A 25,743-nucleotide genomic window follows, 5' to 3' on the forward strand; every position below is an offset into this window, starting at 1 on the left:
AAACTTGGTATTGTAAGTTTCAGAATGTCTAAAAGGGCACGTCTGATAAAAGAGTTCGCAGAAGAGCTTGAATCAAAGTCAAAAGACACGTATATTTATGATCATCCTCCCCCAAAGGACGATGAATGTAGAATTGCAAGTCAGATATCGAATAATGGAATGAATTCGACAGTTTTTGATAGCAACAGTAACAAAGAAATGATGCATGATTTTTCCATTTTCCACGAGAAAACGCAAGATAATGTATTCGACCAAACACTGCATAGGGTTGATTCTATGGCTGAAAGCCCCGACTTCCGTTGTAGCTACTCTGCTGTTTGTATTGAGGTCTTCTCTGATGGCCGGCAAAATTTACCACAAGATCCCAAGGAAGATCCTCTAACAGCAGTTTGCATCGTGTACTATCACTCGGATGAAGACAGAGAAGACGAAACATGGTTGTTATATACTCGTGACAAGATATATTCCGAAGACGATAGATACGATCTGAACCCCCGTTTGATCTTCTGCAAAAATGAAATGACACTTTTCGATAAATTTGCTCGACTTTTCCAAAGTCTTAATCCTGACGTAGTTCTTGGCTGGGAAATGAGACGACGATCGCTCGGATTTCTGATCAAAAGAGCAGTTTTCGGCCTTGGATGGAAGAAATTCGGGTTGTGCCTCAGTCGACACTTTGGAGGGGATGAAAATAATTACTTCGAGAAAGCAACGGTTGGGGATGTGGCGATCCCTGGCCGAACTGTCTTAGAGTTCTGGCGCCTGGCTGCTGATGAGTTGAGTCTGAGATCAACGAGTTTTGAAGCGGCGGCGTATGAAGTTCTCGGCAAACGCACTCCAATGATGAAACGGATAAAGATGCGGATTATGTGGAACTCTACTGATTGGGAAAAAGTGTTAAATTTCCTCACGTGCAGAACAGAAAGACTTGCTTTGATGATAAAGAAGATCGGGTTGTTAGAAATCGGATACGAAGTCTCAGGAATCGCAAATGTATCCATGAAAGATTCGCTCACTAGAGGATGTCAAGTAAGACATGAAGGTATATTCGGAAACTGCTGTACCTATCTAGGAGAGTTTTCAATGGTAATTTATAAAAAAAAGAGTAACCTGTATTAAAACTAAGTGAAAGAAATGGTAATGGATTCACCAACTGAAGCTGATGTTCGGGAATCAAGAGCAGGAGAACAAATTGCTCTCAATCTTGAGCCCGAATCTGGCATGTATACTGGTGGAGTTGCTGTTCTTGATTTTACATCACTGTATCCCTCTGTTATTATCGCTCAAAACATGTGCTACACCACCATTCTCGGAAATTATCAAGATCATTTGAATGGAGAGCCTCAAAATGTTGGTACGAAATTTGCATGGGCGCTGCCTCGTGAGCAACTTCCTGATGAGACGGACGTTCATTATGCTTCAACAAACTGTTGTTTTGTTAATAAAGAAAAACGAATGGGGATTTTGCCGCAAATTCAGACGAAGGAAGGTTTTGAATACCAACTCATGGTTTTAGTTGAATTTATTTCGAAACTTAAATAGCTCCTGTCTAGCCGAGCAGCAATAAAGAAAATGATGAAATCCGGCACTCATTCTCACCGAGAATACAAAATGCTCGATTCTCGTCAACACGCACTAAAAATGATTGCAAACACGATGTACGGATACACCGATGCTGGATTCTCCGGAAGAATGCCAAACCGACATCTTGCAGAAGCAATTGTCGGTGATGCAAGATGTTTGACAGAAAGAGCAGCGATTGCTTGTAGAGATATGTTCGGCAAAACAGTCATTTATGGGGATACGGATTCTGTCTTTGTCGATATGGAAGAAACTGTAAATAGGATCGGTTCAATTAATTTTTAGAATCCAAACTCATCAAATTAATCAGTCCGGTAAAAGAGAGAATATTGGCGATCTGATAGATTATGTTAAAACTATGGCTGAAGAAATCACAGCAATGTTCCCGCCACCCATTGACTTAAAGTTCGAGAAAGTCTACTGGCCCTGTATTCTGGAGACAAAGAAGAGATACTGTGGATATCCATGGGAAAAGGCTGGTAAAAAGCCTGAGCTGGAATCAAAGGGAATCGAAAATATCCGAAGAGATGGAGTTCTTGCGGGTGGTAAACTGGTAACGAAGGCGGCGAAAACGCTCTTTGACATGGTTGTTGATGGCAAACTCAGTTTCAGGATCGCGCTCCATTATCATAGATCATATTTAGGTATCGAACTCCTTGTTGATTTCAAATGTAGAGTGCTTGCAAAGTAAACTAAAGGGAATACTGATAGACGAAATCGTAAAGATAAAGTCTAACCCAATAGCTTTTCTACCTGATTTGATATTTGAGAAATCATGGCGTGGATATGATGGCTATGCGCCAGGAGCTAAAATTCCTGCTTGGAAAATAGCAAGAATCAAATACAAACGAGGAGGACCCCTCAATGGCCCTCCTTCAGGAGAACGGATAAAATATTGCGTGGCGGTTCCTACCCCAGAATCCGGAGAGTCTGTTTTCTCAAGAACGTGGGAAGTTGAGGAATTCTTATTTGGTGATCTTCAGGAAAAGAGCTTCAAAACTCACTTTAGTGAATAAATATAAGATCTACTACAGATTATTTTGAAACTCATTTTCTAGCCTGATATAGACTGGATAATCAGAATTCATATTCTTCCTGGTTTAGAGCGGTTACTAGGCGCAGTTCACCCTCTACTTCGAGCGTCACGGTGGGAGGAAGACATTACAGGCCAAGAAGCATCGGTTACTGCCACGAATGGTTCATGGAAAACCTTTTCTGCCGCCGAACAGTGTATTGCTTGCGAAATGGATGATCCTGCACCCAACAATGTTTTCTGCGAAGGATGCAAAGAAAATAGCGCAGTGATGCGTGTCGTCGCGAACGAGAAAGAAAAAGTCGAAAACGATCTATCAAAATATCAGCGGAAATGCTTTAATTGCCACAAAGAAGGTAACGGTCCAATAAAAATTGATGACAACACTGTCGTAGCTTTCGGGACAGCGTCGATCGAAGATTTAGACGAAGAGTTTTGCACGAATCTTGACTGCTCGAACAACTACCGACTGATCTACACCGAGAGGAACATGCCAGCAGTACTCAGAAACCGCCTGTTTGAACATTTCTGTTCCTCTGCATGAATCAAAAGCCTTTTATATGTTACACTGCCTCAAAGACGGACAATAAAAGAGAAACACACTGATAGTAAAACAATAAGCGGAGGTCGATTGCCCACCGTTTATTTTCGCAATGATTTGTTTGTCTGGCTAAGCTTTCTTTATTGAAGATTTATCATACAGCTGGAAGATATTTTATTAACAAGATTAGCTTGTAAGTTGCAACGCTGCGAGTTTATTATTTCAATTTTCGAATTTTGCATTTAGTAATGATAGGATAATGATAGTTGGATTAACAAGGTCTGAAGAAAAAGGCATATTCGCGATGCAGTCGGTTTTAAGTTCGTTTTCTGTTTGAGCACAATGGTGAAGATAGAAAGCATGAATTGAATTTCGTGAGTTAAGAAATTGTTATTTGTCGTTTTTTTTAATAAATAAATACAATTTGTGAAATTTTCGGGTTTTAGGAACTGTCGGAGCCAATAGATAGTCTGATGGAAAAAAGGAACAAAGGGAGATAAATAATTACAACTGTTATCGCACGCAAATGAAAATCTGTACATTTGTAAATAAAATAATTAGTTGAACTGAGTGTAAATTGATAAGTTCTTCGAAGATTCTAAGCAATGAAAGATCATAGGCTCACAATGTCGGAAATAATAAGGAATCTGTATCGAATTTGGTACAATAGCGAGAATAAAGAATTGTGATTGAGTTAGTAGAGTTGAAGTTTTCTGAGGCACAGTGATAAGAAAAGTTCTCATGGGAGCCTTGAAATGTAGTGGGAATGTACGCTCAGCGAGGGTAAGTAGAATAAAAAAATTGAATTAGTTTTTAGAAAGGAGGAATTATCAGCTGCGAACGACGCGGTCGGGAAAAAGAGCCTTTTGTAAGATATCCTTTGGCAGGTCGGTTCCAAAAGTGCCAATGTCGAGTTCGATTTGGCTCAATGGATCATTGTCAGCGAAGCCAGAAGAGTTATTGTTCGAACTTTGCTCCATCCCTTGGAAGTGCTGACTTTGGAGGATATCGTGTTGATCGCCTGGGTTTTGATAGTGTCGTTGTTCGGCCATGGAGATATTTGAATGTGATCTGGGAACCGGCTGGTGGAGTCTAATGCACCTTGAGAACATGTCCAAGAAAGTACTCGTTTACCTGTCTGGGAGAAGATGGTGAGAATGGGATCGTTGATGAGGGTAGATCGGCCTCTGTGGGAACTGCTTCATCTGAATTCCTCTTCTAAAGATGGATTATTTTTCGGAAGCTCGACATGCTAGAATACCGGAGGCTTTGGGGCAATGATTGCGATGAATTAGACTGAAAATGAGAGTAACGATTTGGATCAAGTCCCATGTCCATCATGTAGTCTTGGACCTGCGAGTCGATGTGTTGCTGATTATGAGGGGAGTTAGAAAAGGTAGGATTCGAATTCTGATTGTGGTCGTATGAAGGCGCCTGCTGGGGAGAGGGGGACATTTGGTGCATTTGAAGGCGGCTCATCATGGAGGTGGTCGAATCGTAGTACATAGTGCCGTTTCCAGTACTTTGGCCATTGCTTCCGAATTGGCAATTGTTTTGGGACTGAACGGGCATATTCGTCATGTGTGAAGGGCGCTGAAAAGAATTTCAATTGACTCTCAATGAGCAACAAATCGAATGACAAATTGAGCCCTTTGATGTTTTCTTGTCTGATAGACAACGAAAATATAAGAGTTGTGAATGTGCCAAGAGTTGAGAACCATAAGCTGGTAAATAGAGTCTCGCGTTGATGATTTTTGTGCCTTTAGAGGTCAACAAAGAGATCTCTGAAGCCTACTTTTTCGGTCGGGTGATAACGAGTTAAATTGAATTTTGAAGCATTCTGGCCTTATCGATGCACTAGAATGCCGAATTCAACTCGTCACATCCGACTGAAACAATCATCGCTCTGGCAACAAACTCCTCTTTCTCGAGAGAGAAGCTTTCGGAATGAGAGGACGGAATCTTATTATCGACTTGAATAGATTCTGATCTCAGCGCCGAGGCTTCAACGCGAGATATTCGACTAACCTTGGGGCTCAATGAGGAGTCAAAACTTGAGTGCATATTGATGGAATCGTCGGTCATGGAACTGTCGGTTGTTATTTCGCTGATTTGATCGTTGAGAGGTCCCTAGAGAGGAGCTATTAATGATACGGTCGGTATAAAGACTTCTATCAATACATAAAGTGCGGAAAAATGATCCTTACGTTAAGGTGCATGCAATCGGGCCCAGGAAGGGAGTGTGGTTGTCCCACGAGTGAGTTTTCTGGTAGTAACTGTTGCTCGACGAGTGGGTGGATCCAGCTCGTTTGTTTAGTCTCATGATTAATGAAAAGACCTTCTGGTCACGTGTCACTTGTCGCTCACAATGCGACGGCAATTGTGAAGCCTAAAAATGAAAAATGGGTTAGGGCGAGAATGAGAAGCTATAGTGTTATAGTTGGCGCGAGCTCTGGGACTTACATCGTTGTATTCGCACAGTTCCATGTGTTTTCGCTTGAACTGCTCTAGAATCTGCACTCTGGGATCTTCCATCTGCGAGTTTTCTCGATCTGTCGACGAAGTAGCGTATGCCGTTTTGAAAACACATTTCCCAGTTTCCAGGCAATGGGATTCGCTCGATATCAACTGCGAGTGGCTGTATCCGGCCCCTGAAGAAAATTTCAGGGTAAAAATCAGATCGATTTCCTGGCATTGTGGTTTATAATTCTTTCTTGTTTTCTTACATTGCTTGGGTGGGCTGACGTTTTGGTATTATCGGCAGCGAACGCGATCTTGAGTGTTGCGAGTGGTTGATTGACGTTGCTTGGGCGTTCGGAGGCTTGCCGGCGTTGTGGACACCAACCGTGCAGTGAGAGCCTTGAAGTGAGTTACTTGCGTGTTGAGGCGAACCAAGGGATGACGAGTAAGCAGAGCCGGGAGATCCAACTCCTTTGAGGTGATTCTGTGCGCTGGGAGGTTCGCTTTTGATAAGAGACTTATCAAAACGCTCGAAAATGATGTCACGAAGAGGAGAACACATTCTTTTCAAAACGGTAAATCGTTAAAATACTTGGAAAGATCTTTGAGCGCTTTCCTGGAGTTGTTTATATTGTCGACCCTTCTTGTGCGAGTCTTTGTTTTCGATTTCTCTATTTCGGTTTCTTTTAGAGGAAGAGTGCGTTCGATGGACCCGCATTGGGCCAAGAGAGCCAGAGTCTGATGAATTTTGAAGAGAGTCTGTTGAAGAATGTTGTTTGAGCTTTTGCTCGAAAAATGAGGCTGGAAAAGATCCTATTGCTTGAAAGTTACCACTTTTCAAGATTAACCAACTTTACCTTTCATGGCACGAGGAAGACTTTTCGATTTTTGATGCTTTTGGTCGAGGAGGGACAAACTTTGCTCAAAGTGTTTTTCGATTTCATCGCAAACGGAGCCTAATTTTCTGTGTGAAAAAGAAAACAGAAAAAGATGTTTACCTGTGAAACTATAAGTTTGGCTCTTTGACCTGCAATGTCCCTTTGTTTTAGCCGAGTCTTCCATTTTTGTTTTCGCATTCTCGTTACTTTTCAAATTGGGACTTTTCGTTTTCCCCGAGTCCATTCACGAATACCTCTATTTTTTTCTAAAAAGAGAAAAAAGCTTTAAGAAATCTGCGCGCTCGTAAAGTGCTGGCTTCAGAACAACAATCATGAGTCAACAATGGACGAATATTGGTGATAGAGCACCTGCGATAAAAAACAAGAAAATTAAGGACGGATTGTGTAAGCGACGCTCCTACGTATCATCGCCGAACGGGACTCTAATAAGGCTCATTGTGACGATTGAACACTGCTCGAGTAAATATTGGTTCAACGGAACAGATCATAAAGATTTTACAGCGAGCTCGAAGTTGTAGTAAGCGTGAGATGATTCCCCATGGGAAAAATTCCTATAACTCGCTGCCTTACAATAATTACTTCATTTTTCCGTTCCTCTTTAATTTAAGGGGAGGTCGTCGAGAAATTTTTTCGCCTTTTCAAAATTTTGATTATATTTTTGGATTCCTCGATAAAAAGGAGTATTTTTGGTCCCTAGCTTTTTCTTAATTTGTTAACTTTTAATGTAAAATTTTCGATTTTAAGTCTCGAACTTGAAATTTCTTGAAAATTATTCGTTGGTGATTTCGTCCAAAAACTATCTGAAACTGATTATTATACTCTAGGCATTGTTTTAAAATGATTTCTGACTAATTATTTTTAAAAATCCGAGTCTTTGTGATTTTTGAATAATTTTCCATGAAAAATGGGTAAAAATGTCGATTTTGACGAAAATCAAATATTTTTAATCAATAAGAAAAATTTTTTATGAAAGTAACCCTTAATTTTTGATCGCCGGTTAATTTTTAAGGGTCTAAACTACTTATTAATTATATTTGATGAAGAAAAAACTCGGTTTTCGAGATTTTGGTCACGAGACACCCCACTTCAACCCTAATTTTTGAAAAATTTTTCAAAAAATTTTTTCTGCTTTTCGCCGGTTAATTTTTCAAACCCTTTTCTTTCAATCCGAAAAGTCAGAATTTTTCTATCTAATCGGGTTTCTCCGCATTTTTGGTCACGGAAATCCCAATTCTCGTCGACCTCCCCTTAAGGAAAATATAAATATGGCAAGTGTGTATTTGGGATGAAAGGTAAATGTAGTATTTATTACGGGCAGTACGCAGACTCTGATAACAGTAGAAATTAATAAGGTCCACGACGACCTCCTCGATGTCCTCCGCCGCCACGTCCACCACGGCCACGCGAGTCGGTAAAGCCGCCACGGCCGCCACCTCTGAAGTTTCCTCCTCCACGATACGCACCTCCACCTCGTTGGGGAGTATTGCCGCCGCGCTGTTCCTGACGTAATTCATTGATAGTTTGTTCGAATGTTTCGTCGTTCAATAAGTGATGAGGGGATTATTCAAAAATGCTTTAAGGAAGATAGCGAGTGTGAGATAGGGTCGGCATCCTCTGCAGAAATCTAAACTTGCCAGCGTGATTATGTGCTGTCTTTGATTCCCGCTCAAAACTGACCCCTTCTTATGTCAGCTGCTTGCTGTTTGCATATCTGTAGAGCGGCTCTACCAGAGCCTTTAATATACCTTCATAGTTCTCCGCTTGATAACAGGTAATCTTTCTGAGAGATTCGAAATGCTGAGGCCAGTTTTGATTCTGTGCATAAAACATTTGAAATGAAAATATATAATCCTGCCTTTTTTCGAGTTCTTGGATCTTTTCATCTATTGCAAGAGAACTTTCTGGGACCTAATCGAAAATTAGCTGTCATATCTTGCATCTATAAGCAAACAGTTTCGTGGAAGAACGATCTTAAGCGTTAAATTTATGCCTTTTCCTTCCAGATTTATAGAATAGAATGCCAACCCTAGCCGATCATTTTTAAAAAGTGCTAATATAAAATTAGTCCTCGGTGACAAATTGACGACGTGTAAAACGGCAACAAAGAGGGTAATAGCATGACGAAGTGTGTTTATGCTCGTAGGACAAAATGATTTTGTTACGAAAGGGTTATTGAACAAAATTTGTGAACTGTTTTACGCGATGACGTTGGGTACCTGGATAGGGTCAAAGTTTTGGCTACCAGAGAAGCCGCCTCGCGGTCCTCCTCCGCCACGAGGTCCTCCACCTCGACCGCCTCTTTGTACAGGAGATGGCCACTGATTGTTTTGGCCTCGGGAGTCATTATCGAAGCTTTGGTTCTGGGAGCCGAAGTCATTATCTCTCCAACCCCGTCCATTTCCATTTGCTCTAAGACATGTTATTTTTCCAAAGAACTCGAAATAATTTACCTGGCTTTCTGTAGGTTGGAGGAGGTCGGTAAGTCTCAGGCGCGCGCATTCCGGCACCTTCAACAAGATTCTTGAGTTGTTCGTGATTTTCATTGAGAGAGAGTCGTTGACGCTTCGACTGTTCAATTTCTTGCTCATGACGGGCACGGAGTTGCTCCTAAAAAGTGAGTGTTACTGTGACGTCCGGTTCCCAGATCTCGCATGAGAAATAATCTCAATTGCAATTATTACCTGGCGCTGACGTCGAGATTCTTCCATTTGTCGCAATCGAGCTTGTTGTTGTTCCATCTCTCGTCGAATTAGTCGTTCCTGATTTAGAAAGCTAGAGTTCTCTTCTATGATTTCAATGGCTTACCTGCTCCTCGCCGATTCCTACTCGCATCTCCTGCTCTAGGCGTTGCTTTCTTTCTGCAGATTCGAACTTCACTTGCTCGATTTGAGAACGCTCCAGTTCTTCTAGCGCTTTCCATCGATTTCCAAAGTCCATTTCGAAAGTCTCTGGCGCAGCGAATCGAGGAGGGTACGAGTATTCTTCTTCAAAGCCGTAAGTATTGTAGAGACACTCTTCTTGGAGACCGTCGGCGTCATCGACAGAGTCAACCGCGGAGCACACAACGGCTCGCGGAGACAGCGTTAAAAAGAAGCAACCTTGGTTGACTTGCTCGATCGCCTTCGTTGCCGAGTTTTTCGGTCGAATTCGACGATTCCCCTTTGAAAGACAATTTTTATAAGGTTCTCTCGATTAAGATTATTTTTAATGTATCTGAGTTTTCTGTAATTTGAATATATTCTGAATACGATTTAAGCGACGAATGTCGCTTTGCTTTTTCAATTCTGAAGATTTTTTCCGAAAACATATGATATCCTTCTGCGTTTCTACGTTCTTTATTCAGATCAAAGATCCATTTAAGTTTTTATGTAAATCAAATGACGAAAAGAAAGATACTTCTTAGATAGCAAGCAACAAGACAAAGAATTTTACTTCTTGGTGACAACGAAGCTGGCTCAAAATTCGTCGATCGAGATTCTGTGTCGATCAGAATCAACTTGATCTCTTATGAAAGATTTTTAGACAAGAAAGGGACAAACAAGTTGAAATTTCTCGGGTTATAGCCTAACCAAAATCTAACTAAAACTATCACCAATAAAAATTTATCTGTTACTAAACTAAATATTCGAAATGCATGTCACCGAGAAGTAAAAGAAGAATATGTGAGATAAATGAAGGAGATAAGTGAACATTCAAACAATTCTGTGACCTACTTTTCGAGGGATTTGCCTCGTTCATCGACCATAACAACGGCTCGTTCGATTTTACCGAAACGAGAAAATGCATCATAAAGACGCTCGTTGGAAATGAGAGGAGATAGGTTCTTGACTTCAATGCTCGTTCCCTGAGCAGCGAATTTTACTCGGATGGGGCGATTCTGTCCAACAATGGTTTTGCCGCTGAGGCCATATTTAGCCTGGTCGGCTTGCATGCGGTTGGTCATTTTGATAAAGGCGAATGTTTTTCCTATTGAATATAAATCAATATCTTTTTATAAATATAGAAAAAATAAATAATATCGTTTATAATTTTATGGATAGAAATATTTTTGCTCGGACGATAATTTCTAAATAAGGTTTCTTCAATGAGATTATGACATAAAGACCCGATACTTTTGATAGATTGATTCATCTGCTCATACGAAAAACATTTTCAAGAAGGGACTCTTTGAGAACGATTCGATGAAGATGCAACTCTCTGTCAGAGAGTTTCTCAAGAATTACGCTTGAATACTATTTGTGAACATTTTCTTTTCAAATAGAATTGATGAGATACCGCTATGAGATTCTTGGAATATGAAATGTACGTATATGGTTGCATTCTTGGGATAAAGATATACAGTCGGAGTCCAAAATAAGGGACTTTTGCTCCAAAATTTTCGAAAAAGTCCCTTAAATTGGGTCATCAAAGCAAAAATATGTCGCTGAGAAGTTTTTTCGAAGTATATTTTTACGGCAAAATAAGCTGAAGTTATTGTTTTTGTGACTTAGAAGACATTTTTGAAAGAGGAAAACATATTCTGAAAGGCAAATCACTTCAGTTTGGGGCAAAGCTGGTTGAAATTAAGGTAATTGATACCCTTTATCAGCTCTCAACTAACTGAAGAAGCTTACTGATCTCGGAAAGTCCCTTAAATTGGATTTTTTCTGCCGCTGATTTTCGGCATTTTGAGCAAAAGTCCCTTATCTTGGTGTCCCTTATTTTGGACTCCGACTGTAGTTCTAAATTCTGGAGTTTTCAAAAATTATCGTGAGGCGAAAAATAACTGAATTCTGACATTTAAATAAGCTGGTAAAATATTTACCCTGAGGGATAAAAACTTCCTTGACTTCGCCGAACTTTTGAAACATGGAGCGAACTTGTTCTTGAGTGATATTCTCTGGTAGACCGCCGACAAAAAGTCGGGATTGACCAGTAGATTCTGTAGATCCTTCCTCTACAAGAGAAAGATGAAGAGTTATGATAATAAAGATTTGGTTGTATACGTTCTGAATTCTAGTTTTGCGCTCTTTTCGTGGAACTGAAAATATAAGCTTTTTAACGAGTCAATAAAAGTAAAAAAAGACTAGCTGCTACCGATGCTAGTATGAGCCGATTATCGACCAAGAGTTCTTTTCGAATCAATAAGAAGTCCGGTCTATAGAAAAAAACAGAGAGCCCGGATATCAACTGAAAACATAGAGGAGTTCAAACAAAAAAGCTTTCTATGCAGATCCACGAGAAAAGAGGCCTTATACTTTTCTATTTGGTTATTTACCCTTCTCTGGATCTGGCTCAAACTCGATGGGCTTTCCATCGTTAAAATTTTTGGTGCTAGAACTTTGCTGGCCCCTGTTCTGATTGCCTTGGTGCCCTCTATTATGGCCGCCCTGGTTGCCTCGGTTCATATTATTTCGGGGAGTGTTTTGTTTTCGATCGTTGTTTCGATCGTTATTTCGGTTATTTGGTGTTTGGTTTTTGTCGTTTGGGGTTGCAGGTTGAGGATTGCCTCCTTGTTTCTGATTCGGAGTGGAGACACGGTTGGGCATTGTGCTGCCATTCTGTTATTTGGGTAGAGAAAAGTTTCACTTATCAGATCATCACTCTGATGAGCCATAAAACAACCAATTTAGACAATTTCAGACGAGTTTGAGGACGAAATTATGAGCCAACAGAGCTAAGACGACCTTCGATTAGAGAAAAAGTAAGCAGTGACAGCGTTTTTTAAATGGGAACACCGATTTTCGAACCCCTCTAGAAAACGCTGAGTGAATCACCTGGCTCTTTAAACCTTACTAATGCACAGAGTAGACCTAGAGCTTTATTTCTATAGCTTTAGAGATCCTGTATGATGACTGTACTCGGAGCTGTTTGACTCCCAAAATAGGTATAAATGAGCGAAATCGGAGAATTTGGAATTGATGACGTAATATCTTCCAGATCACGTGTTGTATACATTTTATAAACCCTACCAGTGCACAGAGTAGACCCTCAGCTACATTTCTAGCCGTTATCGGACTCTCTCCTATGATTGTACTCTGAGAAATTTCACTCCCCAGGTTGTTCCCATTTAAAAAAAACGCTGTCAGTGCTTTGAAACTACCCTTGTTATTGTTTTGAGGTTCAGTCATAGGTTGAACCATTTTTGATTTATAGGTACGGATTCGGGTTTCGAGTTATTCTGAATATGATATGAATTAATTTCTCAAAATTCTTTTCACAATTCGCAAATTATCAGTAGCTTGAAGAAAATAGGTCGATCACTCGGGTTTATCGTAAATTAGAGACAATGTCCCTGAAACATTAGTAATCTCTTGAAGTCAACACTGGAAGCGACAAAAAGGAAATTTTTCTTTTGAAATGAAATTCGAGTGAGTCATGAACACCCTGTCCGCGGAAAACCTTCGGCGGATCTTTATCCTGCTCAGTTCGTAGGCGACTGGGCTTTCTTGCTTGGGGGCTCATTCTGTCTGGATGCGAAGCAAAACCGATCAATTCTAAAATGGGGATTCCGCATTATTCGAAATTGTCAAGTTTTCTTTCTAAAGCCTGAACTTGCAAAGTAAGTCGTTTGATTCCAGCATCCTCAATAAGTTTATTGCGAGGGGGAAAATGGGCAGTCGTTCTAACAATTGTTCTAGTCGTGAAAATATTAATCTAAGAACGTCAGGGAGGCGTTTACAGGAGCAGAACAGATCACGGATGTACAGTTAGCGGGTTTAGGCCGGTTGTTTACTTGGCCTGCGCTTGCCACCACTTGAAAACGTCCGAGAACCATTCTTCTTTCTGGCACTTCATGGTGTTTCGGAGCCAGTTCTTGAACTTTTCTTCCTTCTTTGGCTTTCCTCCCGGATTAGCCTGGATAGCTTTCTTCAGCTCCTCGACGGTGCTGTATTCTTTGGGCGCTGCAAAGAAGGATTAAAGAGGACCATTGAAAGTAAACACTTACCCTTCTTTGCCTTCTTGTTGTCAGCCTCTTCTTCGACTTCAGAAGCTTTTCTCTTCGTAGCGGCCTTTGGCTCTACTGTTTTCGCCGCAGCTTTCTTTGGCGAAGCAGCTTTTACTGGCTCGGGCTTGACGGGCTCTTCTTCCTCTTCTTCACTTTCTACGTCTTCGGCGGTTCGGAGTTCCTAGTGATATATGTTTCAAAGCAAGACAAAAAAAAACTGTAACGTACCGCTTCCATCTCTTCTTCATCCATGTCCGACTCGTCGTCTTCATCATCCATTTCTTCATTGACCAAATGATTGGCGCCGATGTTCACTGGCCCCTTGCCCTCGGAGAGCTTCAACAAAAGTGGTGGCTCGACGGAAATATCGGGCAATCGAAGGTAGGGATTCTAAGAACGGTTGGAAGATAATTAAAATTACTCGACTTACAGCATCCGTGAGAATGCCAAGAATGACTGTGGCCTTCTCGGAATTGGCATCAACAGCGGAAAGCTCGATGACATGCTTTCCTTTGGCGCCGGGGCCAAGAGCGCAGGATTTGAAGATGACCTGTTCATCTTCGTTGTCTCCGCCCTCGAATTTGTATGGTGCAGGTCCTAGGCAAAAAGTGGAAAGTGGGATCGAAGATAAAAAGAAAACCCTCAAGATTTGTGGCCCAAAGATACTCCTTTCGTTCCGGGACGGGAGCTCCCATCATGGCAGAATCGTCCATATCGAACTCAGACTCGTCCATGTCAATTTCAGGCTCTTCGGCGGGAACTTTGGAAGGCATTTGAAGTCTGAATTTTAAGAACTTTAGAATCTCTTTCTTTCGAACAGTTGTTTCCACAATTCTTAAAGTCGAGGTATCTCTGTTTATCTCTTGAGGTAGAAATTCACAATAGTTACAGAGTAGTCTCTTATTTCGATAAAAGCTCTTTCTCGAATATTTCTTTGCGAATTACGCGTCTACGAAAGCTCAGAAAATGCCCAATCGGGGGTGGCGAAAGATTCGTCTGGCCAATCGTTTTACGGATTGGCGCTGGCTTGCCTTTCGGATCGAACCACTACCAAGTTCTATTCTCGAAAAAAAAAGAGATAAAAATCGTTACTGTTCTTGAAAAGCGAAGAAAGAAACTGATGGAAGAAAAGCGAGGTCAGATGAAATGAGTCGACCGGTGAAGAAAGTCGTTCTCGACGTTTCATCAAGCTTCCCAGAAAATATTTTTGCTCAGGAAGGGATAATCACTTAGAACGACAATGAAATGAAACCAATGAAATCGTTGGTAATCAAGTATAAATCCCTTTTCGAAGACAAGCTACAATCGCGGTGGCAGAGGAGGCGGCCGTGGTCGAGGACGCGGTGGTGGCAGAGGATCCGGAGTTGAACAACCGTTGAACGAACTGGTCCACTACTGCAGATCTCAAAAATACGGCGCCGTCACTGTTATTCAAACGGATCTTACTGGTCCACCGCACAAGCCCGTCTTCACCTTCGAATGCTCCGCGAAAGTAAAGGGAAACTGGTACGCAGCGAAGGGCAAGGACCACTCCAAGCAAAAAGCAAAACATGCTGCTGCCGCCGCCCTCAGAAAAATCATTCACGAGGTAGAGTTTTCCCGAAATCCGGAAACGATTCCAACGCGACAGAACAATGAGCAGCATCCTAATCCTGCGCCACTTGGTCCTGGAACTCGAGGAAAACTCCTGACTGGAGATGAAATGAGCAATTTGGCCGGGATCGGTGATCATGCTCATCTTCCCGAGCCCCCAAAGCCGCCTTCATTTTTGGAACCAGGGGAATGCAGAGATAGTGATGAAGAAGAAAGCGAAGAAGAAAATGACGACCCAAACACACCTGCCTGGATGGCTGCCGGTTTGAACGAGCCTCCTTCTAGCGCGTTGTCGAGGAAAAAGAGACAAGCGAAGAATCAGAAGGAGCGCAAAAGGGCTGGAAAAGAATGGGCTTCGAGACAATTTACGTACGAACCTGACCAGTACGATCCTAATAGTTTGGCGAAGATGGCAACTCCGTTTAATGAATCAGTGCCTGAAGAAGGTATTCGTGATCCAGTCGAGGAGGATCCCGCCCAGATTAGAAAGATAAACGAGTTAAAAGCTGAAAATAAATCAGCTCCATGGCCCGAGCTTATAGAAGAAGATGACAAAGAAAAGCCTTCGACATCAACTGCTCCAAATGCTGGAATGTCCAGTACTGGAGTTCTTCGGCCGCCAGTGCCACTTGCACAGGGAACAACGGGACGAGCAGGGAATTATCACCCACCGCAAGCGATGGGTAGTCAGCCACGCCCACCTCGTCCGTTGGGCTCATTCCCTCGACCTCCTGGCTCATCCGGATTGACTGCTCCTCGTCCACTTTCTCAACCAACTCGTCTCAGAGCACCGACACCAATGAGCCAAAACTTGCGCCCACCAAGGCCCCTCGGGCCTAAAAGTATGCAAGGCACAAATCAGTTCAACCTTTTGCCAGATCGAAATGGGACAGGATCGAGTCAAACCATGCCCTCCCGCAAATCCCCAAAGAAGAAGACTCATACAACTCCACTCCCTCCACCACCAGCTCCGCCAAAACTAAATGGTGAAAAGAAAAACGCCAAGAATACATGGTCCGGCTGGGATAAAAACGACAGCTGGGAACCATCATCAGAATTTTACGTGGATCCTCAGTTCTCAGATGATGCCTTCGTTGAAAACAAGGAATTGATGCCACCGCCGAAAACGGATAACAACATCATTCCTGCGTCTAAAATGAAAAAAGTCTCCTATAACAGCGCTAAAGGATTAGTCAAACCAAAGGGCTGGTCCAGTGTTTGGGGCTGCAAGAGTCACATCGAAGCTGGATACGAGGTGTATTACGATGTCGATGATATCAAATTCGGTTTTCCAACGTATGAGGAGAAGCAAAACTCGATTACTTCTGCAGAGGCGATTTGGAATGATGAGCTTTTTGATACTGAAAAGTATCAAGATTGGGAGGACGAATGGGCTGAGTATGATCTCAAAAAAGGTAGCTTATCCAAATTTGTTATTATTTTCTTCATCTTTCAGACAAAACAACATATTTTGATGAATCTTTTGCCGAAAAAGGCCTTATGCACCACCAACGAGATCCTCGCGAAAACCAAGGAGTGCCTTGGTTCGCCCCTCCTCGAATAGATGGCAACAACCTTCGCCCCGAGCTTCGTGATCAACTTGAAAAGCTAGATCGAGAAGCTCTTTGGAAAGCTGATGAAAAAGGTGGTAAAGGTGCAACGTATGATCTGCCAAACTTTGCTAGAATTCAGGTATATAAACAATTATATAGAACAAAAATATTACTATTGCTAAAAATTGTCGACTGAAGGGGAGATGGCAAAATATTACACAACATTTAGTCATGTGTAGACGACTGGATCAAACAGTCGTTTGGAGTTACCGGAACCCAATTTATTTACGAATTCTACTCCAGGTGAATGACAACTCAAGGCCACTCTCGTGCCTTTTTGATGTATGCTCCCGTCCGTAGTCGTTTAAAAGCCCAATTCTCAGTATTTTGGGCTATTAAATCGAACTAAAAATGATTGGAAGCATACTTCAAGATTCCCAGAAAAGCTTTTTTTGCTTTCAAATATTGAGTATTTCAAGTGTTTATTGCACAGTAAAGAAACTTATTTTCTACTAGGCAGTCGAACTACTTTAAAGAGCAGAGTGCATCTCAATTTTTGTTCTTTAAAATGGTACTTTATAATCTCTCTTACCAACAAAAATGACCCCCTAGTAGGAAAGAGTTGAATGCAAGAACATATGGAATACTTCAATATCGACAACCGCTTGAAATAACGAAATTATTATTACTCCTTTGAAGTTAATTTGTATCACCAAAATTACGTGTCGATTCTTACAGTTATAAATTTTAAGTTAATAATCATCGTTATATTATCGTTATATGTCGTTATAATATAGCTGTTCTATAACTTTGTTTTAGCAATGGATTGCTAAATGGATACTATTGTGCCCTTTGCTGCTATGATTGGCCACCTACAGTTCATCAAGACTGTATTCGAGATCATTTGACCTCGCATGGCCATAAATTAGGTTAGCAGTCGGGAACTGCAGAACTCTTTTTGATCTTGTTTTAGGATACCTACGAAGGCAGTACATGAAGGAATACATTGCTCTTACCAACTGGCCTCATTACGGGACAGGTAAATACAATCTATAGTTTATGAATAAGAAGTTATCAAGCTCATAAACATAAATATCGATTTACTTATTACTTTTGCAGACGCCTTGCGAGATTATGATCTGGAGGAAGCACTGGAGGAGAAAATAAGCATGATTGCAAATAAAGAAGCCGCCTCATTCAAGAAAGTCGCTGTCAATGTCCGCACCATGCATCACAGAGGCCTGATTACTTCACAAGCGGAGAAATTGAGAGATGGTTTCTTCAAAAAAACAAAGACGAATCGTACAGCAAAGAAGCTGACCGAATGGTCACTTGATGAGTGGCAATGCTCAAGGTATCCGTGTGATTCCGTGAATCAATCAACGCGACTTAACTGTTTGAACTGCGGCGAAGCAGCTCCAGCTGATCCGTACTTCTTTTATATCATCAAAGCTGAGGAAGATGATGCTCGCCAAAAAGAGCGCATGGAGCGAAGAAAGACAAAGTATGCCATTCGTGATCGCAGAAAAGAATTCCTTGAGCGAATCCGACAAGGCGAAGAGCTCGCGAGGGGTCCCACTTTGCCAAAATACATAAACGCGATGTCGCAGGTTCCTGTCATGACTGATGACGAAATGCAATTCTTCCAGGTGCAAGATTTCATGAAATCAATTGAGGAGTCTCACCCGGGCTTGGATCTCGATAAGGACCAACCGTTGCCAATGGAAGATGCTCTCGAAGAGAGAATCAAAGAGAATGCTTATAAAAATGCGGATACTGTTGCTTGCCAGGACGGTTACGAATCCGGGGAAATTCAAGAATCAAGTGATAGCAACGAGGAAAAAGAACCAGAAGAAGAAATTCCAGAAGAACCAAAATCTCCAAAGGGTGATGGAAGCAAAACGAGGAAGAGATATCGAAGAGCTGTACAGGCGGAAAGACGAAAAGCGCTGATGTACGAGCGTCCTGAAATCAGACAACAGCTTGAATCAGAAGCCTGGATTCCAAAGAAACTATCCTCGGGTTGGTGGCTCAAAGATGGTTGCTGGCTGTGCAAGGTGTGCTGTCACAAGAATCCCGGAAGTTACAAATTTTGTTTTGGTTGTGATATAGCTGCGCCAAAGAATATCGATGGAAATATGAATAAACAGCTTATTCATCCGTCTGTCTTTCACGAAAATGACTGGAGACATACTCAACAGTTAAAAAAGTGGATCGAAAGCAACCCGGAAGCTGAAGCCGAGAAACCGCAAGATGTTAAAGGTCTTCCCATTTACATGCAAAGAGAGCACGCAAAGGAACAAGGTTTATTCGGTGGTGATTTCTTCAAACACGGAGCCGTGCGACAAGATTTGGTGGAATACAGAGCTCTCCGAGTGAAAACTGCCGAACAGACGAGAAAAATCATGAGTCAACAGGGTTTTGCCGAGTCGCCAGACTATCTAAGTACTCTAGGTGCTAATAGCCTGGATACGAGCGTCGGCAAGGGATGCAAAGAACGTATAATCAGAGCAATGCAACGTCGTGCTGAAAAACAGCTTGCTGGTGAAAAAGTCACTGGTTACCTAAATCGCTTCCGAAAGAACTTTTCCCAGTGCGGATGGTGGTGCGAGTCCTGCGATTATTACAGTTTCTTTCCTCGTGATAAATGCCACGAGTGCAATACTCCTAGACCTCTTCCTTCTGAGATCTGGAAGTATGCATACAAACGCTCTGAGCGAGCCGAAGCTGTCATGAATATCGAAAAACACATAAAGAATACGGAAAGTGAAGGAGTAAACTACTTCGTCGGCAAGGGAAAATACGCTCAAACGGCGGCACCTGACTGGCTTGATGCTTCTGATGGGAATCCACATGGCTTCAAACGTACACAAAACGAATGTGGTGGTAGACAAAAATACTACATGAATAGACAGGATGATCTCGCCACGGAATCACAGAAAATCGCTGCTTACAACATGATGATATACATGACGAACGAGACCATGGGTGGTCAGGGCTCTGTCCCACAAGGGTTGCCAATCACTGAACATGCTCATCCAAATGCTACCAATGAGAGCGTTATGGATGAAGTGCGGGCCGAAATCGACGCCGAAGACAGCGGACAACCCGTTCCGCAGTTCAATCCACCAAAAGATCCAGATAATGATGAAGATGCCTGGATCAACAAACTTACCGCAACACCTCTTTTGGATTCTAACAACCAACTTCTCTCATTTGATGATAAGCTTCTTGTTTACAAAAAGATGTTCGAGGAACTAGAACAGCTTCGAGAGGAAGCAAAGCAACTTGAAGACCAAGCTTCATCATCGGAGTCCGAAGATGAAGATGCAAAAAGAATCGCTGAAGCTAAGAAGAAAGCAAAAGAAGATGCTTTCCGGTCTCAAATGGCTTATCTTCATCATGAAGACTTCTTATATCAACTTGGACAGGAAGTGAACGATCGAGAAGACCGAATTCGTAATAGAAATGCGACCTACGATGATGTAAAGGCAGAACCTGTAGATGAGGACTTTGTTCCAGCTCGACTCAAGAATCGATTTGCTGAAGAATTTGACAATCTGGTCCCAGACGAGTGTTTTGATTTGACTGGAAAAACAGATTCCGAAGGGTCGAGCTCCTCTGGATCAGACTCCGACAGTGGTGATTCAGACTACTACAACCCGCGACGCAAAAGAACTGAAAGGGGTAAATACAGAATCCCACATCGCCGTGATGAGTACACTGTTTCTGATGAAGAGCGCGATATCCGTGCTCGAAAGAAGAAATACGCTCATAAACCACCACCAGGCATCCCACAATCTCAGTGGGTCGGAAAATCAGATCTCCAAAAGTTGAAAGAGCAGTATCGGGAACGAACTATAGATGAGGCTTCATCCCGAAAAGCTGAAACCTTTGGTGACTCTTCAAAGGTGACTTTCGTCGATGGCGTAGAAAGGATTGAAGTTCCAAGTTTCACGATTGCTGGCATGTCCGAGAAAGAGATCATGGATATGAACGAAGAGCTTTATCAGATGTCAGACAGAGCTCCTGATACGTTTAGTGGAAGATCTCAACGTAAACGCGATGGCTTGTACTTCGACGAAATGGGCCGCAGACGATACCTTCATAAAGAAAGTGACAGATATCGATCGCCTTCTCCGGACTGGCGCGTTCGTAGAGATGGTCGACATAGACGAGACGATCGCGATAGAAGATCGCCTCCGCGTGAAGCTCGCCGATCCCCTCCCCGCCGTCGTCGGCGGTCGAGTGGATCTCCCGAGTTCACTCGCAATGAATACGATAAGAAGCGATACAAGAATGTGTCTGGCTTCTACCCAGACGGAACACCTCGATGGGGCCCTGATCATCCCGATTTTGATATGGAAAGAGACAAGATTCCGTATTGGTATTGTGTCAAGCATGGAATCAAGGCGAAAGAACACAAAGGATGGCGTAGCACAGAACAGAATAATACCACTGATTTGATGCCTATTGAAAAGTGGGGCTTCGACAGAAAACGCATGCGTCAAGATGTTGATAAAATGTATGAAGGCAAAAAAGAAGCTCACGGATGGGGGACCAAAGGAGCTGATTATGAAGCAAGGCGCGAGCGTGATATGGAAAAGCGCGAGAGACCTATCAGTCCTGAACGGAGACGAAGGAGACAGAGTTACGAAAATCGTGTTCGTTATTCTGACGAAGAGGATAGCCAAGAGCGAGTCTTTGAAGCTGGTAATGATCGCCTTCGTGATGCTATCGGTCGTCGACATGGAAGAGACTCATCGCCTCAGCGACAAAGAAAATATTCAGCAGAGCACGATGATCGCTCTAGCAGACGTCGACATTATAGTAGCTCACCAGAAGATAGATCTCATCGAAGAAGAAGATATAGCGGCTCACCTGAAGATAGATCATCTCGAAGGAGAAGGGATGACAGGCGTAGGCCAGAAGATGTTGATGGCCGAGATGAAAATATGGTTGATGATATCGTGGATATCTTGCATTCGCGGCGTTATGGAAAGGAATCGGAAAAGATACGAGACATTCCAGAGGACGAGCGTGACGCAAGAAAGAAGAAACGAGAAGAACGCTGGGAAAAGAAACGCAAGAAAGAAGAGAAGAAAGAGAAGAAGCGCAAAAAGAAAGAGAAACTCGAAGAGCTCGAGGAGAATCTCAAAGAAAAAGTACTCAAGAAAATCGACGAAAAAATTTCATCCCTCAGCAAGAAACGGAAGGGTGACGATTCAGATGCTGAGCGTAAGTCTTCCTCGACAAATAGTGGCGGTGAAAACGAGGGAGATGAACATGAGAAACCTCAAGAAATCTCATCTGATTCCGAAATTAGTGACAATGAACACGGCGCGAGAAGAAGTCAGCCTCATGAAATCTCTTCTGAATCTGAGCCCCACACTGACCAAGAGTTCTTTGATCTCCCATCACCAACTGAGGAGGGCGAGGTTGTTCCTTCAAAGGAAGAATTCGAAGAGTACGGAAAGGAGAACTTCTCAAAAATGGAGCGAGAGTTTAGTTTGAAGGAGAAAATTCGTAGACGGCTGATCGAGCGAGAATCTTTCCTTCCGTTTGGTTCTGTACGATTTGATACGAAAGGAGCTCCGGTCGAATATCAAACTGATATTCACAAGATGTTTGACGAGTTAAAGGTTGGTAAAATATTCTTTGGAATGATTATTTCAAATTATTTATTTGTCAACGTGCGTTTTGTTGTTGCGAGGAAATATGGTAGAAAACATCCGTTGACATGTAATCATTGGTAACATATTCAAATTTACAGTTGTCGCTCGGTCAAAAAAAATAATGGAATATAGGAGAAACTAGAACGAGAGAAGAATAATCCTGAGCCGGAACAGTCAGTTGCCGAACGCGTCAAGTCGAAGACCTTCTTTGATTCGATTACGAATGCTCAAGAGCCAATTATGACTGATATTGAGACGGATAATGAGTATGAAACGGCAGCGGAACAATCAGACTACGAGGAGGACGAGCTGGAAATTGAGATTTCTACTACACTGAGGCCATCATTTGACGTTCTGAATCCGGCAGAATTAGCCGCCGCGCAGAAAAATGCTGAAAAGATTGTCAGGTAAATTTATTGTCTATTTTATTTGCATTTAATATCCAATTATGCAGACGAGTTACATCACCCACGGAGCAAAAACCAGTTTCTTTGACCATAAAGCCGTCAAAGCCAGCGAAGCAAATCACTCACTCAGTAGATCTTGACTCTGAAACAGAGTTCGACCCCGCTCCGCCAGAAACATCCGCCTTTGGAGATGCTCCCCCGAAGCCCGTCTCGCCACCCAGGAGCAGGAAATCGCGACAAGAACCAAGGACTTCAACTGAAGAATCTAAATCAATTGAAGGTCGAACGCCTTCTTGGGCAGCGCCAACGGAGAAAAGTGATGAGCCACGCCCCGTCCCGCCGCCATCAATCACCAAAAAGGATGAGTTGATGCCCGATCGAAGGCGTACGAGAAAAAAATCATCCCCCGAACCGCGAGAAGATTTGATGCCCGATCGACGAAAAACAAGGAGGAAATCATCTCCAGAGCCTCGCTCAACGCGTTCCAGTGCTAGTATCAAAAAAACTGCTGAATCGTCTCGACCTTCCGATCGAAGTCCAACGACCTCAAAGCCGAACAAGAGTTACAGCAAACATCGCGATAGAACAGAAGATTCTCATGAGAAAAAGTCGAAGGCCTCAAAACGTCGAAAATCTCCTTCTCCTGTCAAGGCGAGAGCGTACTCCCCGCGAAAGACGCGAGGTCAACGGGCTGCTGAAGCGAAAGACGCAAAAAGCAATATGGAAAATTTCGAAAATATGCCTACGTTGTGGGTGAGCCCAGAACGAAATCGAGATGATAAATCCCAGCCTTCAACTTCAAAAAGTAGACGTTCAAGGTCGAAAACCCCGAAACGCAGATCAGCAGAAAGGAAACCAACAAAGAAATCCAGATCGCGATCTAAAACCCCAAAACCTTCATCGACAGCTGCACCTGAAAGGCGAAGCTCAAAACGAAAACGAGACTCCTCGTCTGAGGTTCGTACTAATGAAGTAATCTAGTTATTAAAATGCTCATAGGGTAAAAAGAAAGAGCGTTCTCGCAGAGACTCTATTGACGCTTTTGATGATATCAAACCAAAATCAGACGTCACGACGAACGATTTAAAGGTACTGTATTCTTCATCCTAAAACCATACAAATTTTCAAAAGGCAAGACTTCTAAAGCGGATGCGGGAGCGTAAAGAAGGCAAAGATTCACGATCACCAAGTCCTTCACCAAAGAAACTATTTGCTGCATCATCTTCTGGTGGTTTCGGAAAATTGAAGGAGTCATCGCCCAAACCAGAAGAAACAAAAAAGCCCGAAACATCTCTTGATCGTTTGAAGAGGCGTCTTCAGGCTAGAAAACGAAGAGAAGAGAACCCTGACGCTGATGGAAACGACAGTGATCTCGAATCCATCGCTCCATCGGAGACATCTATTCTTGCTGTAGAAAAAGGACTCAAAAAGTTAATCGAAAAATAGTTAATATCACAAATTATTAATCGAAAATGACTGTAGTTAAACGGCCCTTCAAGCTAACCAACTCTTGACCAAAACACATTTCACTCTCACTTCTTTAGAGCTCATTTATTGAAAAAATATTGTCATTTTTACTGCTGCTTCACATATTTTTCTTCACTGAAAATATCTACTTAATAATTTAAATTTAATTTGTTTCAATTCTCAGATGCTTCGATTGGTACGAAAGGGAGTTTCGCAGCGAGCCCTGTCTGCTGGATCTCCAGTTTTCCCTGGAACTGGCCTCAACGAGGATCAGCTTGTCTGGCAAGACGCCGCTCAAAAGTGGGGTGCCGCAGAGCTCGGTCCGTACTCGGCTGAGTGGGACGCTAAATGCCACTATCCAATCGACGTTATCAAGGTAAAATGATAAATGAAGATGGATGTTTTCCGTCTTGGGATCTGACAACGATTGCTTATCCTCAAAAATTTATGTAGTCCTCAGCTGAACAAGGTTTTCTTGGACTGTATACTTCCGAAGATGTTGGAGGCATGGGCCTTTCCCGATTGGAAACGTCTATTGTTGTTGAGGTAGATATACTCGCTGACGATTTATTTATATCAACCCCATCCCTTATAAAGCCAGTGCTCATAAAAGATATTTTCGCAGATGATTTTAGATATTTCTTCAAAGAAGGTACAATCATCGAGCCCCGATCTTGAGCAGAATTTTCCTCTGAAACCCAATAATTTACAATAAATTAAGGCACTGAGTGAGCATTGTGTTCCCACCACGGCCATGATGACGATTCACAATATGGTATCCTGGATGATCGATGTTAACGGAACTCCCGAACAGCGGGAAGAATTTTGCCCAAGATTGACGTCCGGCGAAATCATCGGCTCTTACTGTCTTACTGAGCCTGGCTCCGGCTCCGATGCCTCTGCTTTGGCTACTACTTGCATTCGTGATGGCGATGACTATGTTCTCAACGGCTCAAAGTGCTTCATCTCCGGCGCAGGCGTCCATGATCTCTATGCCGTCATGGTCCGAACTGACCCTTCCACTAAGGGGCCAAAGGGAATTTCTTGCGTTCTTATTCCAAAAGATACTCCTGGTCTTTCATTCGGAAAGGACGAAACTAAAATGGGCTGGAAGTCCCATCCGACTAGAGTTCTTATCATGGAAAACTGCCGAGTGCCAGTCAAAAATCTTCTTGGCGTCGAAGGCAAAGGCTTCAATATTGCCATGTCTGGTCTTAACGGTGGTCGAGTAAATATCGCTAGCTGCTCTCTCGGTGGCGCCCAGAAGGCCATCTTAGCCGCAAAGAACATATCGGCGTGCGAAAGGCGTTCGGACAGACTCTTGACAGACAACAGTATCTTCAGTACAAAATGGCCGAACTTGCTACGCAATTGGTGACCTCGCGACTTATGGTTCGACACGCAGCTTCGGCTATTGGTAAACAAAGAATTTAATATTTCTTGTCTTACAAAATTTTTAGACAATAAGGATCCAGCTGCTGCTTCTCTCTGTGCCATGGCGAAGCTTCACGCTACTGATAGTTGCTCTGAAGTCGCTAACGGGTATGTTTCGCGATATCTTGTCTGAAAAACAAACTTTTCAAGTTGCTTGCAAATGTTTGGTGGA

At 42.5% G+C, this 25,743-nt stretch overlaps 7 protein-coding genes and 1 long non-coding RNA gene across 9 annotated transcripts; 4 read left to right on the forward strand and 4 right to left on the reverse strand.

The window, feature by feature from the left end:
- Positions 1-24: 24 nt before the first annotated feature.
- On the forward strand, positions 25-1,567 carry LOC145698200 (uncharacterized). Its single transcript, XM_081775403.1, has 3 exons — positions 25-1,042; positions 1,127-1,489; positions 1,554-1,567. The coding sequence occupies exons 1-3, from the start codon at positions 25-27 to the stop codon at positions 1,565-1,567; spliced, it is 1,395 nt and encodes a 464-aa protein (XP_081631529.1).
- A 1,076-nt stretch (positions 1,568-2,643) lies between these two features.
- Positions 2,644-3,207, forward strand: LOC145699915 (uncharacterized). Its single transcript, XR_014134110.1, has 2 exons — positions 2,644-2,970; positions 3,010-3,207. It is a non-coding gene; the product is annotated as an uncharacterized LOC145699915 (long non-coding RNA).
- Positions 3,208-3,286: 79 nt separating this feature from the next.
- On the reverse strand, positions 3,287-5,695 carry LOC145696836 (uncharacterized). Of its 2 annotated transcripts, XM_081773938.1 has the most exons (6): positions 5,619-5,695; positions 5,363-5,544; positions 5,184-5,285; positions 4,417-4,748; positions 4,290-4,373; positions 3,287-4,247 (listed from the first exon to the last, which is right to left on the reverse strand). In XM_081773938.1, the coding sequence occupies exons 2-6, from the start codon at positions 5,372-5,374 to the stop codon at positions 3,986-3,988; spliced, it is 792 nt and encodes a 263-aa protein (XP_081630064.1). In that variant the 5' UTR covers positions 5,375-5,544; positions 5,619-5,695; the 3' UTR covers positions 3,287-3,985. The 2 variants fall into 2 exon arrangements, with proteins under 2 accessions (XP_081630064.1, XP_081630063.1); XM_081773937.1 differs by lacking the exon at positions 5,363-5,544 and having other exon boundaries at positions 5,619-5,674.
- Positions 5,696-6,198: 503 nt separating this feature from the next.
- On the reverse strand, positions 6,199-7,113 carry LOC145698201 (uncharacterized). The gene is made up of 3 exons (XM_081775404.1): positions 6,614-7,113; positions 6,473-6,571; positions 6,199-6,428 (listed from the first exon to the last, which is right to left on the reverse strand). The coding sequence occupies exons 1-3, from the start codon at positions 6,735-6,737 to the stop codon at positions 6,199-6,201; spliced, it is 453 nt and encodes a 150-aa protein (XP_081631530.1). The 5' UTR covers positions 6,738-7,113.
- A 2,419-nt stretch (positions 7,114-9,532) lies between these two features.
- On the reverse strand, positions 9,533-12,156 carry LOC145698753 (hrp65 protein-like). Its single transcript, XM_081775971.1, has 4 exons — positions 11,772-12,156; positions 11,319-11,450; positions 10,228-10,480; positions 9,533-9,673 (listed from the first exon to the last, which is right to left on the reverse strand). Exons 1-4 carry the CDS (start codon positions 12,040-12,042, stop codon positions 9,598-9,600), a joined length of 732 nt encoding a protein of 243 aa, XP_081632097.1. The 5' UTR covers positions 12,043-12,156; the 3' UTR covers positions 9,533-9,597.
- Positions 12,157-13,035: 879 nt separating this feature from the next.
- Positions 13,036-14,262, reverse strand: LOC145696466 (uncharacterized). Its single transcript, XM_081773511.1, has 5 exons — positions 14,083-14,262; positions 13,873-14,039; positions 13,671-13,832; positions 13,443-13,623; positions 13,036-13,398 (listed from the first exon to the last, which is right to left on the reverse strand). Exons 1-5 carry the CDS (start codon positions 14,213-14,215, stop codon positions 13,226-13,228), a joined length of 816 nt encoding a protein of 271 aa, XP_081629637.1. The 5' UTR covers positions 14,216-14,262; the 3' UTR covers positions 13,036-13,225.
- A 146-nt stretch (positions 14,263-14,408) lies between these two features.
- On the forward strand, positions 14,409-24,208 carry LOC145698202 (uncharacterized). Its single transcript, XM_081775405.1, has 11 exons — positions 14,409-14,422; positions 14,718-16,450; positions 16,492-16,727; positions 16,818-16,891; positions 17,408-17,517; positions 17,562-17,627; positions 17,708-22,230; positions 22,396-22,670; positions 22,718-23,627; positions 23,670-23,759; positions 23,802-24,208. The coding sequence occupies exons 1-11, from the start codon at positions 14,409-14,411 to the stop codon at positions 24,114-24,116; spliced, it is 8,346 nt and encodes a 2,781-aa protein (XP_081631531.1). The 3' UTR covers positions 24,117-24,208.
- A 113-nt stretch (positions 24,209-24,321) lies between these two features.
- On the forward strand, positions 24,322-25,743 carry LOC145698203 (isobutyryl-CoA dehydrogenase, mitochondrial-like; the record flags this gene model as incomplete). Its single annotated transcript, XM_081775406.1, is given in 6 exon segments — positions 24,322-24,513; positions 24,591-24,683; positions 24,859-25,414; positions 25,417-25,554; positions 25,598-25,679; positions 25,722-25,743. Coding segments are annotated over 6 exon segments (1,083 nt in total), but the record flags the coding sequence as incomplete, so codon positions are not given.

This window comes from Oikopleura dioica, chromosome 2 (assembly GCF_907165135.1).
Source record: "Oikopleura dioica chromosome 2, OKI2018_I68_1.0, whole genome shotgun sequence".
NCBI lineage: Eukaryota > Metazoa > Chordata > Appendicularia > Copelata > Oikopleuridae > Oikopleura > Oikopleura dioica.

Excerpts from the sequence above, each read along its gene's own strand:
- LOC145698200 (XM_081775403.1), top strand. The coding sequence starts at position 25 with ATGTCTAAAAGGGCACGTCTGATAAAAGAGTTCGCAGAAGAGCTTGAA. Across the intron at positions 1,043-1,126 it reads ATGTCAAGTAAGACATGAAG|TGAAAGAAATGGTAATGGAT; the intron begins GTATATTCGGAA and ends ATTAAAACTAAG.
- LOC145696836 (XM_081773937.1), bottom strand. The coding sequence starts at position 5,642 with ATGGAACTGTGCGAATACAACGAT. Across the intron at positions 4,749-5,183 it reads ACTCCTCATTGAGCCCCAAG|CGCCCTTCACACATGACGAA; the intron begins GTTAGTCGAATA and ends AATTCTTTTCAG. Across the intron at positions 4,248-4,289 it reads CACCATCTTCTCCCAGACAG|ACTCCACCAGCCGGTTCCCA; the intron begins GTAAACGAGTAC and ends AAGGTGCATTAG.
- LOC145698201 (XM_081775404.1), bottom strand. The coding sequence starts at position 6,737 with ATGGACTCGGGGAAAACGAAAAGTCCCAATTTGAAAAGTAACGAGAAT. Across the intron at positions 6,572-6,613 it reads CCAAACTTATAGTTTCACAG|GCTCCGTTTGCGATGAAATC; the intron begins GTAAACATCTTT and ends ACAGAAAATTAG. Across the intron at positions 6,429-6,472 it reads TCTTCCTCGTGCCATGAAAG|GATCTTTTCCAGCCTCATTT; the intron begins GTAAAGTTGGTT and ends TTCAAGCAATAG.
- LOC145698753 (XM_081775971.1), bottom strand. The coding sequence starts at position 12,042 with ATGCCCAACCGTGTCTCCACTCCGAATCAGAAACAAGGAGGCAATCCT. Across the intron at positions 10,481-11,318 it reads GGAAGTTTTTATCCCTCAGG|GAAAAACATTCGCCTTTATC; the intron begins GTAAATATTTTA and ends TATATTCAATAG. Across the intron at positions 9,674-10,227 it reads CGAGGCAAATCCCTCGAAAA|GGGAATCGTCGAATTCGACC; the intron begins GTAGGTCACAGA and ends TGTCTTTCAAAG.
- LOC145696466 (XM_081773511.1), bottom strand. The coding sequence starts at position 14,215 with ATGCCTTCCAAAGTTCCCGCCGAAGAGCCTGAAATTGACATGGACGAG. Across the intron at positions 13,833-13,872 it reads TTGGCATTCTCACGGATGCT|AATCCCTACCTTCGATTGCC; the intron begins GTAAGTCGAGTA and ends AACCGTTCTTAG. Across the intron at positions 13,624-13,670 it reads ATGAAGAAGAGATGGAAGCG|GAACTCCGAACCGCCGAAGA; the intron begins GTACGTTACAGT and ends ATATATCACTAG.
- LOC145698202 (XM_081775405.1), top strand. Across the intron at positions 16,892-17,407 it reads ATTTACGAATTCTACTCCAG|CAATGGATTGCTAAATGGAT; the intron begins GTGAATGACAAC and ends ACTTTGTTTTAG. Across the intron at positions 17,518-17,561 it reads CTCGCATGGCCATAAATTAG|GATACCTACGAAGGCAGTAC; the intron begins GTTAGCAGTCGG and ends ATCTTGTTTTAG.